General features: G+C 37.3%; 1 protein-coding gene and 1 non-coding gene across 2 annotated transcripts in view; both read right to left on the bottom strand.

Moving 5' to 3' along the window:
- TMOD3 (tropomodulin 3) overlaps positions 1-17,742 on the bottom strand; it is a 98,332-nt gene that overhangs the window by 11,300 nt on the left and 69,290 nt on the right. Inside the window, exons 4-7 of the mRNA XM_040226528.1 lie at positions 7,613-7,735; positions 6,313-6,402; positions 4,269-4,399; positions 2,451-2,558 (exon numbers count right to left, since the gene is read on the bottom strand). Of these exons, the coding sequence (XP_040082462.1) occupies positions 2,451-2,558; positions 4,269-4,399; positions 6,313-6,402; positions 7,613-7,735 (452 nt within the window). The remainder of the gene's footprint in view (positions 1-2,450; positions 2,559-4,268; positions 4,400-6,312; positions 6,403-7,612; positions 7,736-17,742) is intronic.
- Positions 8,274-8,345, bottom strand: TRNAW-CCA. The gene has a single exon. It is a non-coding gene; the product is annotated as a tRNA-Trp (tRNA).

Here is a 17,742-nt window from a genome sequence, read left to right as displayed (position 1 = left end):
GTAACACTCTCTACTGCTATTTATTCATGCTTCTGCTTCTTGCTTCTTTCTCCCATGTTTCTCAGACTTTCTCTCAGTCTCTGTGTAGGAATAACTTCATCAATCTCTCTGGAACAAGTTTTCTTACTTGGGTCCTGCTGCAGCTAGGTTACAGTGAAGCCCAAATGAGGCGAAATTATGAACTAATTTCCAAAGCAAAAACCGAAAGGACACAAATAACTGGAACTGCTAGAGCACAAGAACTATGGAAAATAAGGGCCTAACTAAATATTCACCACCTCAGAGAACAGTGTCTTCCATCTGCTTGCATTACAATTTCTCACAGGATGTGGCAGTGCTAGGCATTTGACCCAGTGCTTAATAAACACTATGCTGAATAATTAACAAAGCCTGTTAAGTGAGCAGAGAGGAAAGAGAAGGGCTGGGGAGATGGGTAACAGAAGAATGTTAGTTTATTAATACAGCCCTGCAGAGGGGTCAAAAGAAAGGCCAAACTCCAGAGAACATGGGGTAAGATCAAACATAAAGTCGTTAAAGGCAACAGGGGCAGCCACACTATAAAGAACTTGGGGCAGGTATCTATACTCCTGAACTTCCTATTAGCAACAACTGGCCATGTGACCTGAGGTAAATTCCTTATCCATCTATCCGTACCCACATTTATTAAAATGTTACCAATGGCCTATTTTTGATAGGCACTGCTCTATAGATTCTGAAGTAAAACACATAAGTCTCTACCTCATGGAACTTACATTTTAGTGGGGGGCCCAGATAATAAATAAGAAAGCAAAACATAATGTCAAATGGTAAAAAGGGCTATAGAGGAGGAAAAAAAGGCAAAGCAGGGTAGTGGGTAGATTGGGGGAAGAGCTGGCTTGCTATCTTATATACAGGGCTCAGGAAAGGCCGCCCCTGGAGGGGGACATCTGAGCAAGGACTCAAATAATTTAGGTGATGAAGTGAAACTATGTGGAGCATCTTTAGGGAAATAGGAGCAAGGAGGCTGTACAGCTGGAATAAAATGAAAGAAACAGCAAGAAAGGAGGTGAGTCTCCTCAGCTAAGGCCTTACTAGGCCACTGAAAGAATCTGATTTTTACTTAGTGAGACAGGGATCTGCTGGAGGCTTCTGAATATAAGAATGAAATCATTTAAGTTTTAAGAGTCACTTGTGATGCTGTATAAAGAGCTGGCTCTGGGATGGTAAGGTGGAAGCATGCAGTTAAGTTAGGAGGCCACTGCCATAATCCAGATTAGAGAAGACAGTGGCTTGGACCAGGGTGGTGGTGGTGAAGATGGTGAGAAGTGGCTGGATATAAAGGAAATATCTGAAGACAGCGTGGGATATACATTTAAGGTTGTGAGAAAGGGAAGTCACTCTATTATTATTATCCTGACTTGAGCAAATGAAAGAATGGTGTTTCCATTTAGTGAGATAGGGAAGAGCGTGAGAGAGGCAGCTATGGGATGGAAGTAAGGAGTCTGGTTTGGGATTTCAGTCTGAGACGTCTGTTAGACATCCAAGTAAAGCTGTTAAGGAGAAGCTGAACATGGGTTTGGAGTTCAGGGGAGAGGTATGAACTGGAGATAATAATGTTGGGAGTCACAGGCATACATGGATAATATATAGCAATGAAACAGAATGACATCACCCAGAAAGTGAGTGTAGATGAAGAAAAGAAAAGGGACTAGGGCCAAGCTCCGAGCCGTTTAGAGGTTCAGATGCTGGGGAGATGAGAAGGAACCAGTTTAGGGACCAGAGGAAGAATGTCCAAGCAGGTAGGAGGAGAATGAAATGGATTGATACCCTCAAAGTCAAGAAGACAAGGGTTTATATCATTGTCAAGTGGGACTTCCCCCAGAAATGCAAAACTGATTAAACATACAAAAATTAAGCAATGTAATATATATTAATTGAATAAAGGAGAAAAACCACATGATCACTTCAAAAGACACATAAAAAGCATTGATAGAAACCCAACACTGTAGATCCATAAATGGAACCCTCTACAGGTTTAAAAGAATGATGTAGAACTTCATATGCTGATATGAAAAGACCTCTAAGATATATTAAAGTAAAAAATTTAGTTGTAGAACAGCTTACACTGCATGACTCCATTCATGTTTTAAAATTTTCAAAGAAGGGAAATACATGGAAAAAATAAATATAAAAGGATAGTAAATAATGTATTGCCTAACTGTGAGTAATCAGAAATTGAAAAGAGTAAAAAATTTTTTTAAACTGATACTTGCTTTTATTGACTGCTGAACATCATGGTTACTAACAGTAGCTCTTAGAACACAGAATTATTTAAACTACACTAAAATTATTTATTTTTTATTGCAGTACAGTTAAGTACATCTTTTTATAAAACCAGTTTAATCACCTTTGTAACATATCCTGGTATTGCACAGTCATAATTTCAATATTATTAGTCACAGCTTACTTACAATAGCAACAGGGTCATTGCTTCGGGTGGCTGCAAGACTGAAATATTTCACATGTGTGTTGGTTTCCAAAGCCTTCGCAAAATCTTTTAGGGTTGGAATTGGGATATTCTTGAAAGACAAAAATGTGAAACATTATTACATTTTAGTTTTCAGTAAATTCAGTCCAATAATCAAAGACATCTCTCCTTTCTCTTTTGCTTAAAATGTACTCAGAAGTTATGTAACATATAACCGCTGGCCTACAAATGAAAACTAACAACTCAGCCACCTCATCTCTTTGACTTTTCTAGTACAGTATATCTGCACAAACTGTTGGCATAGAGCAAAGCATACATCACTGCTTTTCTAGCACAAGGTTAAAGAAAATTCTCACTATTCTCTTTTTAATTATTCGTATTATGAGTATTTAAAATGGTTCCATTTTTCTACAAAGAGAAAAATATGGGAATCTACGTATAGTGATTTCTGAGGCAGATGACATACTGTTCTCAGTCACAAGCTGTAAGGTGTTAAGAGAGATTAACTTGAAATGAGGAAGAGACAGTTTTAGGAGACATCTGTTTTTCCTCTTAGTATCAAGACTTCAACTTCCTGTAGCCTGGTTATTTTCAGATCATTACTATTGATTTAGAGACCAAGATACATGAGAACTAAATTACAAAAAAAAAGATTAGTGATCAACTAGGCACATTAGCTTTTTCCAAGGCTTTCCTGCCTCCACTCACAGGAAGGAACACCCACAGAAAGAGCACAGAGGTCTAATTCCCTAGGTTCCTGTAATTTCCAGATGTTCTCTCTGCCTTCAATTCAGATAAATTAACATTTAAAATGAGGAATCTGTAACAAGGCTATTATGCAATGGCTAATAATACCTAAGAGATCATCTGAGTTTACTCTTTGCTAATTAATTATCCCTATGCTCTCCTAACTCATTTCTTCTTTCCTTACTTCATGGAAGAGTTGCATTTTAAAAATTCCAGTAAGATCCTATAAAGCCCACTTCTGGATGTGTAATCAAGAGAAATGAAAACACATATTCACACAAAAACTTGTATGTGAATGTGTATAGTGGCTTTATTTACAATTATCCCAAACTGGAAGCAACTCTTAAGTCTCTTAAGTCTATCAGCTGGTGAATGGACACACAAACCGTGGCACATCCAAAGAAATACTGCTCAGCAACAAAACAGCAAACCACTGATACATGCAACAGCACGGATGACTCTCATAAGCATTATGCTAAGTGAAGAAACCAGACTCAATGGCTACACACTATATGACTTCATTTATATGAAATTCTGCAGAAAGCAAAACGATAATGGAAAGAAAACAGATCCATGGTTGTCAGGGGCTGGAGCTGGTGGCAGGAATGATGGCAAAGGGGTGTGACATGTTCTACATCTGACAGTGGTGGTGGTGCAATTGTATGCATTTGCTTTAACTACAAAAGTGCACACTAGACAGGGAGAATTTCACAACATCTACATTATACTTCAAGGGACCTGATTAAAAAGACAAAAACTGAAAGACTAAAAACGCTATTATAAGAGGGCAGTACTTCGGAAGCCCAAGAGATATAGACATCTGCAGAGTTTATATTTCTATTAATATATGATAGCCTTTAAAAAGTAAATCAGAAAATACTGTTACACCTTAACTTCTAAAATCGAAGAAATCTCTGTTAGCATACTACTAGAAGTAAAAACTTTACCATTAAGTAGAAGGGATCAGCCTATATCAAAACTACCCAGCTCTCAGCCTAGATCCAACTGAGTCAAAGCAACTCAAAACAGTTTTCTGCCTGCTTATCACACCTACCTTTATATTATTCAAATTAACTTCAACAAGACAAGCATCATTTTCTTTAATCCTCTTTAAACTTTCTTCAACATTTGTTGGATTTGGGGGCTCATCGAATACTGGAAGAATCTTTTCCCCTTTTACCACATCTGCAGTAACAAATGGAAAGAGCAAGCATGTCACTGATTGACACTATTATAGTGAGAGCATATATTAACTTGGAAACACATAGCACAAACACACATACACATTCAGTAGAACTAATTTATAAGTTTTTTCCCCCAAATTTCTAAAAGATCATTTATGTGCTAACACACAAAGCACTGAAATAAAATTTTACTGAATATAAGTACCAAACATAATTCAACATTTAATTTTTTTGCAATGTATCAGCCTTCAAAAATGAGTATTTTCACTGCCTCTTGCTTCCTGGTGTATTACAAGATATCTTTATCACAAAAATATATTTGCTGATACAAGCTGACACAAATGGTGATCCCATTTACTTTTAGCAATGTTCATGATAAAGTTCTAATATGACAAAATCTTAACAACTGTTAAGAAATTAAGAAGAACTGAAAAAAAAAATGACAACCAAATGCAATGTGTGACCCTTCTGGATCCTGATTTGAATAAACCAGCTGTGTAATGATATTTTTGAGAGAATACAGAAAATCTGAACATGGACTGGTTATTGGATGACATGAAAGAATTACTCAAAACCTTTAAGTTTGATAATGGCATTGTGGTTATGTTACAAGAAGAGCCTTTGTGAGAGACACATATGGAAATGGGTGAAGTAATATAAACAAACAGATTTGCTTTAAAATATTTCAGGGAACAAAGTAGAATGGATGGGAGGGAGGCAGTCAGTGGACGAAACAGAGCTGGCAAGATGTGAAAAACAGTTGAAGCTGGATGGATAATGGATATGTTATTCCCTCTTTTATTATGTATGCTTGAACATTTCCACAATAAAGACCATAAAAACCCCCAAAAAACCCAGGAGAGTGGCCAATTATAGAACATTCATAAAATGGAATGTTATAAAGATGTTTGAATGAGATAAATCTATATGCACTCACTAGGAAATGTGATATGTTGCTAAGCAATGTATTATATAGCATAGATTAAAATCCTCACCACCGAGTTCTTGGGATATTAAAGCTAGTTTCATCATTCTAAAACTTCAGCTCCTTCATAGGCAAATTAGAGATGATAATACTTATTTCACAGAACTGTTGTGAGAATTGAGAACAATTTACATTCAAGAGCCATGCACAGAAGAATATGGCCCATGGTAAGCATTCAAAAAAAAAAATAGCCAGCAGTATTATTACTGAAAACTTAAGTAACAAAAGATACCTCTTGTATGATCCCATTTTTGTAAAAAAAAAAAAAGATTATTTATAACATGTATACATATATAAGTTTATATAAGCATAACATGAAGTCAGGAAGGATACATTCCAAATCGTTAATAGTCATGGCTGAGGGTGGGTGGTGGTGCAGGAAGTAGAAGGCAGGATGGCTGTGAATAGAGACACTTACTTCTTGTGCACTTAAGTCATGTTTGAATTTACTACACAATCTGATAGTTTTAAAATGTCTTACACATAAAATTTTAAAAAAGCTTTGCTTTAGTGTGTCTAACACTGCGTCAGACAAAAAGGTTTTGGGTCTGAAGAATTCTTTGCTTTCTCCTGAATCTGATTTTATAATATAGTTTCTTTGTCAGCACTGTTGTAGATTTCCTGAAAATTAGGAACACTGAAAACAAAATGTCAATTAAAGCCAAGTTAGACTGGTTTCTATAGCATCTACCATTAGCATTATTTAGTAAGGTGAGAGTGGTTCCTATTATGTCTGCTGACACATTAAGCATACAATATTTAATATTCTATTTTCAATGATTTTCTATTGTCAATACCATATAACTGGAATCTCAGGATTCCGGCACACATACATAACATTTGGCATGCAAATACTGAAGTTATTACATGGAGGAAACAAAACATAATTAACAAAAGATTAGAATTCACAAAGCTTTATAAGTTCTTACTTGAAAAATGTTCTTGGTCGACACCATTACTACTTCCCACTATGTTGCAGAACTGTGTATTTGTTATCAAATTGTGCATCCCAAGAATAGCTATAAATATAGGGAAAAAAAAAAGTTATTTTATACCCCCAAATTTCTATCAACGATTTTAATATTCTCTAGACATTTTCATATTCAATTAAACACACATTTTGTAGCCCCAAAAAGGAGACAACATGATTAAAAAAATCCCCAACAATCTCTTTGTTATCAATACCCTTGTACTTTCTCCCCACTTCTGACTTTATACACAGCTGGAGCCAGCTTGACCCTAAATGTAAACCTGTGCTTAGCTCCATCTGGTGGCCAAGAGAGAAAATGGAAATGATCTACTGCTATCCATCCACCCTTCTCACAATGTTTCTCCAAACAGAATGAGATAAAAAACAGATTTTTCAACTTAACCTTGACTGTTAATATTAATTTACATTTGTACTTCATCGGAGAGTAGCGTACTAAAAAGTACAGTTGAATTCTCACATTTAAGATTAAAATCACATCCCTTAGGACTAGAAATAAATGTGGTTTTGTTTTGTTGCCCTTTTGCACAAATGAGGCAGAAGCTACTGCTGTACTGGCCCATTCCATTCTGATGAGTGTACTGTTTACAAATTCATTAGTCCTCAGCCCCCCAGGGAATCAGATACCTGCTCCAGTTGTGGTACCACACCCTGACTGTCCTCTTGTTAATTCTTGGGGTTATTTGGTACTAAGATCTTCCCAGGCATCATATTTTTCTGTCTAGGAAAATGGGTGTTGGTGGAGGTAGCTGGGGGCAGACACTGGTCCAGATAAGAAATGGGTAGTGAAAAATCACAGGGAGGTTTGGAGTTCCATCTCACTGCAGAAAAGTTAGGAAAGTGGAATGATAGCTCAGGACTGACTATTTTATCTAATTTCAAGTTACTCATTTCTGGGTCTTCTGATAAAATGGGATAGCAGTTGACCTTGGAGATGGCTTTTAGCTGAGCAATGGCTGATGAAAGTCTTTTATAAAGACTTTCAAAGTGGCAAGAAGGGGGAGAAAAGACATCCAATAATCAATAAATTCCATTAACATTAAAATTTGATCACTAAGAGAATTAAAAAAAACAAAATCCTTTATGTCAGATTTATAGTGTTAAAAACAAAGCCAAATATATGGTTACATATTCAGGAGCACTTCGCTAGGCAAAGACAGCATTTGTGTAGTGAATACAGGTGTGTGTTGGCATTTTCCCCCTCTATTCTCACTCACAAATTAGTTCATTTTAGGAGATACCTGCGAGGTCACACAATTCTGTATCAGAAGCACTTGTCAAAGCTTCTTCTAGTTCTGGATCAAGAGATACTTTTTCTTCTGTAAAAGTCTGTACAGGTTTCTGTTTGGGGATAAATATTTTCCCTGTAAAATAAAGCAGTTTGTTAATTTCACTATTACTGCTAGTAACTCATTACCATTTTGTTCTAACAGAAATTATTAGAAGTATGTACAACTGAAGCTGAAATAAAAAATCAAGATTAACATCTACAACATATATATATGTATGGCTGAGTCCCTTTGTTGTTCACCTGAAGCTATCACAGCATTTTTAATCGGTGATACCTCCCAAAATAAATATAATTAAGAACTTAAAAAATAAATAAGGAAAGCAAAAAAAAAATAATCATCTACAATAATTCTGTTTCATCTTCAGCATGTATTTATAAGTTTCCATGCAATACTCTGGCCATAAGAGTCAGAATAAAAAAAAAAAAAAAAAGAACTGAGAAATTTTCCCATTTGTGAAGGTAAAATAGGCTCTTTTTGGAGTAAGGTAAGTCACTCAGTCGTGTCCGACTCTTTGCAACCCTGTGGACTGTAGCCTACCAGGCTTCTCCGCCCATGGGATTCTCCAGGCAAGAATACTGGAGTGGGTTGCCATTTCCTTCTCCAAGGGATCTTCCCAACCCAGGGATCGAACCCAGGTCTCCTGCATTGGAGGCAGACGCTTTAACCTCTGAGCCACCAGGGAAGATGCTTTTTGGAGTAATAATGAGCCATTCTACAAATATTGAAAAAAAACTAAATCATAAAAAATCTATAAACAGATTAAGGAAATAAAACAATTCACTTTCTTATTCTTAAGCCAAGAACTGGTAGAGTCCCTTGGGGGATGGCAGAGGCAATTCAACTTCCAAAAATTTGGACTTCCCTGGTGGTGCAGTGGTTAAGAATCTGCCTGCCAATGCAGGGAACATGTGTTCAGTGTTGAGGAAGATGCCACATGGCACAGAGCAGCTAAGCCTGTATACCAAACTACTGAAGCCCTTGAGCCCCAGAGCCTGGGCTCTGCAACAAGAGAAGCCACCACAATGAGAAGCCTGTGCACCACCAGGAAGAGTCGCCCCACTTGCCCCAACTAGAGAAAGCCCTTGCACAGCAAAGAAGATCCAATGCAGCCAAAAATAAATAAATACATTTTTTTAAACTTCCAAAAATTTAAGTTCTAATTGAAAAGAGATTTCTGTATGTACTGAGTGGTCATCTGAAACCTTCTGGGACTGTTCTTCTAAGCCTTGATGGACAGTAACAAGGTTACTTAAGAAAATTACCATATGTTCAATGAAAAACTGAAAATGTGAAGGGAAGGGAAAATGATAAAACTGCAGCACAAGCTGACCAAACAAGATATACTTACACACAGTGGGACCAAGTTACCAAGACTGCCTCTCATTTACTTCCTGAGAGAGGTAAAAATTATGAAAGTGAAAGAGGAGAGTGAAAAAGTTGGCTTAAAGCTCAACATTCAGAAAACGAAGATCATGGCATCTGGTCCCATCACTTCATGGGAAATAGATGAGGAAACAGTGGAAACAGTGTCAGACTTTATTTTTGGGGGGCTCCAAAATCAATGCAGATGGTGACTGCAGCCATGAAATTAAAAGATGCTTACTCCTTGGAAGAAAAGTTATGACCAAACTAGATAGTATATTCATAAGCAGAGATATTACTTTGCCGACTAAGGTCCGTCTAGTCAAGGCTATGGTTTTTCCTGTGGTCATGTATGCACGTGAGAGTTGGACTGTGAAGAAGGCTGAGCACTGAAGAATTGATGCTTTTCAACTGTGGTGTTGGAGAAGACTCTTGAGAGTCCCTTGGACTGCAGGGAGATCCAACCAGTCCATTCTGAAGGAGATCAGCCCTGGGATTTCTTTGGAAGGAATGATGTTAAAGCTGAAACTCCAGTACTTTGGCCACCTCATGTGAAGAGTTGACTCATTGGAAAAGACTCTGATGCTGGGAGGGATTAGGGACAGGAGGAAAAGGGGACGACAGAGGATGAGATGGCTGGATGGCATCACTGACTCGATGGAGTAAGTGAACTCCAGGAGTTGGTGATGGACAGGGAGGCCTGGAGTGCTGTGATTCATGGGGTCGCAAAGAGTTGGACACGACTGAGCGATTGAGCTGAACTGAATCTAGGAAGGCCTTCACAGGTGTGTCTTCACAGAAGTTCAATTATTTTCTTTTCTATCAGAAAATTACCAGGAAAATATGAGGCCCTGTGGCTCGTAAATCTATGCAGTGTTCTATCAAAAGAAATATTTGTGGGCTTAATAATCAGGGCAGTGAGTGTTGTTTATTCTTATTCAAGGTAAACAGCAATCAGTGTAACTCATAAGGAAACCTCCCACAATGCACACTGCTCCCAGGAATCTGGCCAAAGCTTGTCAGGTATTTTCGGCTAAGCGCATCTAAAATATCTTAATTTCTGATATTATATTTCTTATTTTTTAGTATTTCCATTTCTTATTAAAAAACAAAAACAAAATTAAAACAGTTTTCATGTTTCTGCTGAAATTCCTCATCTGTTCATACATGTGGTGCACCTTGTCCACCAGATCTGGTATTTCTGTCACAAAGTTTCTGACTCGTAACACCAATATCTGGATCACCTCTGGGTCTTCTATTGACTGTCTCCTTGACTATGGGCTACATGTGTCTTAAGATCTTTGATTTTGTATTGGGCATTTTTGTAGAAAAGTATAGCAGAGACTAAAGGAAATGATATTTGTCCCCAGAAACAGGCATGCCCCTCAGGTCAAGACTGAAGTTATATGCTTTACAGTTGAGCTGAACTTGGGCTTTTTGTTGCAACTTTAGTTTGATTCATTTCCTCCCCTGAGGAAAGATCAGGACTTAATCTTCAGCAAGGCCTGGCATTAGAGCTCTGGTGAGATTTTGAGAGCCTGAGATGCCTATTTCTTTCAGCCCTGCTCTCGTGTTGTCTGCTCTACACTTTGTGAATGTGGAGGTGGGCTGAAGGGGATTTCTCTCAGTTCTCCTCTCTCTCTCTCTCTCTCTCTCTCTCAATCTCCTGAGCTAAAACCATGCCTCGGGAACTTTCTCTCAGCTGTGCTTCCCTGCCTTGGTTCTTGGAGTAGGATCCCTAACACTCAACGAAGACCGAAAGGGCAGTGCAGTCTCACTCTATTTCAGGCACTGCACTGTCCAGTATGGTAGCCACTGGCCACATGTGACTAGGTTTAAATTAATTAAAATAAAAATTCAGCTTCTCAGTCACAATAGCTACATCTGGCTAGTAGCTACCACACTGGTTAGCACAGATCCTGAACACTTCCATCATGGCAGAAAGTTCTAGTGGACCAAACTTTATAACTATAAACAATTTAGTTATATAGACTATAACTTCACTGGTTTATACTCTATCATGTTAGCCCATACACAGCCATTAAAATTTTAAAAATTAGGCTGACTTCTCCTTATTCCTCTCTATGGTGCTTTCTGCTTTTTCCCTATATTCAGTCAGGAAAGAAGGCAGAGAGAGGGTCACTTCTCTTAAAGACTTACCACTTTCTGGAGTGACTAAGATTTGTGTCTTCAAGCTCTCTGGTATTTTTTTTTTTTAACTGTGATTATGTAGTTTATATTGCTTGTTTTGGTGAGAATAAGAAATTTCTTGCAACTTCCTACATCTGAATTAGAAGTCTTTTTAGCAAACTATAATTCACTTATATTAGTAAGGAAGCTTTCAACTGCATGTAACAGAATACCCAATTCAAAGTGGTTTAAACTGGTGCTTCTCAAGCTTTAATGTGCATGTCATCCGTCTAGTGATCTTACTAAAGTGCAGACTCATGCAGTAGGTCTGACGCAAGCACTAAAAATCTGTATTTCTAACCAGCCTCCCAGATGACCAGTGATCTACAGATCACTCTCAAAGCACCAAGGGTTCGAACAGTTAAGTATTTTTATCTCTAATAACTCCACAGGGAGGAGGTTTAGTTCAGTAGCTCAATGTTGACATAAAAAATTCAGGCTATATTTACTCTTTGACTGTAACCAGAATGGAGGCCTTTGTTCTCAGGCCATCAGTCTCAAGAAGATCTTTGTAACACTACATATCACATCCTCATGCAGCAAAGTCATGACAGGAAGGAAGGGAACTTTCTCAACTGCTAACTGTTGTTAAGGAAAACTGTCTGACAGATTCCTCTGCTGGTCTCACTGACCAGCACTGGGGCCATGCCTCCCTGCAAGAGTAGCTAGAAAAGCAACATCTGGCCTTTTCAGTCTATTTCAGAGATGGATTCTGCCAGCAACAAAGAAAGGATTTGTGAATGGTTGTTAAACAGAAAACATTTGTCCCAATACTGAACCAGATGAAGTACTGTGCTCCCTTAATTCCCTGAACATTTCACTATAGCTACACTTACACATTTGGCATGTTTGTCTGTCCTCTGTGAGCTTTCCAATGTTCTGTTCCAATCCCACATTCTTGCCTTGCTCATAACAGGCAATTCAATTTACTGAATAATTTGGTGATCGCCTCCAGCTCAGTTACCTCATTGTATAAACTATAACCTAAATACCCTGGTTCAAAGTTACATGGCAGAGTGAGCACAAGAACACGGGTTCCCAAACTCTCAACCCAGTAATTTTTCCAATAAACTGGTGGTTTATCAAACTTAACCCTTTAGCAGTGGACATTTCAACTCAAATCCCTATCTCTACGGCAGTAGTGAATTGATCACTCAGTCGTGTCCGACTCTCGCGACCCCATGGACTGTAGCCCGCAAGGTTCCTCTGTCCATGGGATTCTCCAGGCTAGAATACTGGAGTGGGTTGCCATTTCCTTCTCTAGGGGATCTTCCTGATCCAGGAATCAAACCCATGTCTCCTGCATTGCAGGCAGATTCTTTACTGACTGAGCTAGGAGGGAAGCCCCCATCTATATGGTAGAACATAATTAATCGTCTTAGCATCAAATTTTGAAATTCTGGTGATTATTAGATAATCTTTTATCATTAGTTCACAGGCAAAGGCAAATCCAAATAATAACATCCTGATAATTCCATAACACTTTTCACAGTGGCTGATGTAACAAAGTGGCATACAATTCAGATGGTATGCCTTTAAATGCCATTTCAGGATAATTATATTTTCCTGAGCAAAATCTTATTGGGACTTTCAAATGTCTATCACCATGGCTAATGCTGGCTGCACAGTGGATTCACCTGGACAATTCTGATAAATTCTGATGTCCAAGTCCCAACATCCCACCCCACCCACTGAGATTCTGATTTAATTGGTCTGATGTGCTGTATGGGACTTTTGGATTTTCAAAAGCTCTCTAGGAATTCTAATGCATAGCAGCCAACGTCAAGAACCACTGGATTATAGTATTCACTTGGTAAACAAAACTACATAAACTATCAAATAGCTGCCCACATCTTATTCTAGGGACCAATGGAATCTAAAGTGTTACAAAACTCTAAAATGTTTATTTTTGTAATCCTTACCTACAGGCCATAAAGGCATTATTCATATCTAATTTTCCCCCCAAAACCTTTGCTAATACTTACAAATACAAAATGAATCTCATCAGAAGAAACAACAAAGCAAAACAAAATTTCCAAGCACTTAGGGAAATTCTGTGACAGAATTTTGCTTAATTTATAGAGCTGTGAAATAATTTGCTGCCTCCTCTGATACTCCTCTAATAATTCCTCTGTATGTAGAGATTTTTGCTGTAGCAGTATTTAGTTTATACAGTTTTGTGCTTTTAACAATACAAAACATAATCACTTCATATTTCTTCATGATTAGTTTAACATGAATACACTGTAAGAATTACACTTTGATAAGTATGTATAAAATCTTACAGAAAACTAAAAGAAAGTATCTCTAAAAAAGGATAAAACAGGCAGAACTTAAGTTTAGTATTATGAATACAAAACCTAAGGAGTCCTCCCCAAATTGATTTACAGACTTAAACAATCCCTTGAACAAATCTCAGCTATTTGCAGAAAGTGACAAGGTAACACTAAAATTCATGTAGAAATCCAAGGAACCCAGAAAGCCAAATCATCTTGAAAAAGGAGAACAAAGCTGAAGGATTCACACTTCCCAATTGAAAAACTTAATACAGAGTTATTGTAATTAAGACAGCATTTTGATGTACAAGGAAAGACATTTACATCAATGAAACAGGGTTCAGAACCCAGAAATAAATTAGTATATTTATGGTCAATTGAATTTCTATCAATACAAGGATATTAAGACAATTCAATCGAGCAAGAGTTGTCTTTTCAACAAATGGTGCTGGGACAATAGCAAAAGAACAAAGTTGGACCCTTATATCTTATACCACACAAAAGTAATAATTCAAAGTGAACTACAGATCTAAATATCAGAGCTAAAACTATAACACTAAAAAAACAAAAACAAAAACATAAGAGTAAATCTCCATGATCTTGAATTAGGTGATGATTTTTTAGATATAACACAAAAGTACAAGCAACAAAAGAAAAAATAAATTGGACTATATAAAAATCTAAAACTTTTGTGGGACAACTGACACCACTAAGAATGTGAAAAGGCAAGCTCTGGAATGAGAGAAACCAATTTCGAATTACATATGTGATAAAAAATCTAGAATATACAAAGAATATTTATCAGTAATAAATCAAATATTGACTGACAAAATCAGGAATAAAAAGACATCAATTTAAAAATAGGCAAAGGGTTTGAAGAAACATTTATCTAAAGAAGATATCAGATGTCTAAGAGCACAAGAAAAAATGCTCAATACCATTAGTCATTAGGATAATGCAAATCAAAACCACAATGAGTGTTATCACTTCACAGCTACAAAGATGGCTATAATCAAAAAGACAAGAGTTGACCAGGATGGAGAGAAATCAGAACCCTAATACTGGTGGTGGGAATGTAAATGGCACAGCCACTTTAGAAAACAAATTGGCAGTTCTTCAAATTGTTAAAAACAGTCACCATATGACCCAGCAATTTCACTAGTAGGTGTAAACAGCAACTTGTACCCAGGAAAACGGAAAGCAGGCTCTGTGCTCAGTCGCTCAGTCGTGTCCGACTCTGCGACCGCAGTTTTCTTAGCAAGAATACTGGAGTGGACTGTCATTTCCTCCTCCAGGGGATCTTCCCAACCCAGGGATAGAGCCCGCAGAATCGGCAGGCGGATTCTTTACCACTGCGCCACCTGGGAATCACAAATGTTCACAGCAGCATCATTCGTAATAGCTAAAAAGTTGAAACAATCCAAACGTTCATCAACTGATGAAAACACAAAGTGTGTGTTTCCATACAATGAAATATTATTGATCCATATAAAAAGGAATGAAGCACTAATGCATACTAAAACACAGATGAAACTCCCAACCCAAACACCAGGCTAAGTGAAGGAAATCGGTCAGAAACACATATTGCATGATTCCAGTTATTTGAAATGTCCAGAACAGGCAAATTTAGAGAAAAAGTTGATAAGTGGTCTCCTAGGGCTAGAGCGTTTCAGTGAGGAGTAGAGACTGGCTGCTCATGGTTTAAGGTTTCTTTCAGGGATAATAAAAACGTTCTAAACTTAAGACTGTGCTGATTGTGACACAACTCTGTGAATGTACTAAAAATCATTGAGTTGTACAGTTTACATGGGTGAATTTATGATATGGGTTGCATCTTAATAAAGATGTTTTTTAAAAAAAACACTAAGGGACTGCAAGGAGATCCAACCAGTCCATCCTAAAGGAGATCAGTCCTGGGTGAACTCCAATAGTTTGGCCACCTGATGTGAAGAACTGACTCATTTGAAAAGACCCTGATGCTGGGAAAGATTGAGGGCAGGAGGAGAAGGGGACGACAGAGGATGAGATGGTTGGACGGCATCACCAACTCAATGGACATGGCTTTGGCTGGACTCTGGGAGTTGGTGATGGACAGGGAGGCCTTGTGTGCTGTGGTTCATGGGGTTGCAAAGAGTTGGACATGACTGAGCGACTGAACTGAACTGAACTGAAGGGGCTGATATATTAAATAAGGGCTTTTTGTTGTTGTTGTTGTTTTGAGTAAATTTATATTTGGCCCCCTAAATTATAAAGATAAAAAAAAAAGGTAATTTTCTGAGACACATTCAGCCAGACAGTATGTGTGTCAAAATAAGCTGTTTTCTGAGAACTACAGTTAACAAACTGCTTGATCAATTCCATATTAACAGAAAATGCCTTTGTAAACATGAGTGTTAATTTAGTCTCATATAAATGAGATTTAAGTTACAAATCTTAATTACTAAGAGATGCTGATAAATAGATCTCCATTGTAACAATTAATGTGATATGTGCCCTCAATATCTTACAGGATGAGTGAAATGCTCAGCTTTTATTCAATGTACAATTATTATGTAGGGGTGTAAAGGGGTGTGTGTGTGTGTGTTTGCAATGCGTAGGGAAATGCATAAATTTGATACTACTTTTATCCAAAACCATCTGTTAACAAACTTCATTAGTATACTATTTCATTACGATCATCTTCCTTCTGATGTGTTTTTTCAAATCATGGATTCTCAATCTCATTCTGATAAAATGATTTAACACATATAAAGCAACTGGTATACAGTAAACACAATAGACCCATGTTAATTCTTTATTCTTATTTTCTCTGGAATTTCTTGCATGCGTATGTTGGAGAGAGAGAGAGCATTTTCCAAAAACAATCCTGGAGTACTGAAAACCATTAAGTCCCAAGTGTCTACATCCATGATTCTTTAATTCAGAAAATGAAGATTGGCTAGGCATGGATATTTTTGAAAATGCTCCCTATAGGGTTCTCATTTTTATCTACTCATGTTGATAAAGTGGTAATCCGTATAATTACAGCTCTTAAAAGGTTAGGATGAGTAATCTGTACTAATTTTACCTTTTCTCTCCTTGAAGTATGGTCAGAAAGCCCGACTTCTAACTTTTAATATTTGTATTTATTTGAAATAATACAATGTCTAAGAAAATGGCTATTCACTTTTATTCTTCAGTATACAGCATTCTATCTGACAACTTTAATTTCATTTAACAAAGCAATGTCTAAAACTGGATTTTTTAAAAACTGAAATTAGAGTTCTTTACATTGTAGCAAAATATGAAAATAAGGAATGATAAGATCATAAAAAAATCTTTCACCACTCCCAAATGCAATAAAACAAAAGCAGGGCTATGACTCTTGGTTGCTAAGAATGTTAAAAGAGCTCAGTAATGTTTCTGCAACTACAAAATGGCAGCTAAGGAAATAGAAGAAACCAAGATAAAATTTATATAATAGTAGCTGAAATGTAGGCATTTATCCAGACTGTGTTTGTGCCAAGAGGAGAAAAGAAAAAAAAAAAAAGGAATATTTTGCCAAGACCCTTGTTATTGTTCCAAAAATCAGTAAAATATTATGAACCATATTAATTTTATTGCCAGGACCTTTCTTCAAAAGTCCTCATCTCTTCTGCTCTGATATCAAGTTACAACTACCACAATGTTAAGTATTGTCTTTGTCATGGTCCCATCCTTGCTCAGTATATAAAAGGTACAATAAATAGAAACAGAGTCATCTCTTAGTTATTTCATTTCTACAGAGAAAGGCCCTAGCTAAGTTTACTACATGTATGTTTATAAGCTACACTGTTCCAGGAAAGATTTAAGGGAACTCGGCCACTATAATGTCCACAGGGGATTTTGGGACAGCTTTTTGATAGGAAGTGTACAAACCTGAAATCAAACAAATCAAAGGACCAGGGGGCAGATTCTGGAGAGGAATTTTTGTTTTGACCCAGGAGCACCCATGACACCTACTCAATATTACAATATGATCACCAATAAATGCCTCTTTTTTTGGTCATTAAAAAAATTTCTTATTTATTTCATTTCTGGCTGTACTGGGCCCAGTGCACAGACTTCTCATTGTGGTAGCTTCTCTTGTTGCAGCCTACAGGCTCTAGAGCGTGGATCAATAGTTGTGGTGCACAGACAGCTGCTCTGCAGCATGAGGGACCTTCCTGGACCAGAGATCAAACTCATGTCCCCTGCATTGGCAGGCAGATTTCCAAACACTGGATCACCAGG

This window comes from Oryx dammah, unplaced genomic scaffold (assembly GCF_014754425.2).
Source record: "Oryx dammah isolate SB20612 unplaced genomic scaffold, SCBI_Odam_1.1 HiC_scaffold_26, whole genome shotgun sequence".
NCBI lineage: Eukaryota > Metazoa > Chordata > Mammalia > Artiodactyla > Bovidae > Oryx > Oryx dammah.
The sequence above is the reverse complement of the archived record's forward strand: the minus strand, read 5'-3'. Positions and strand labels throughout refer to the sequence as shown.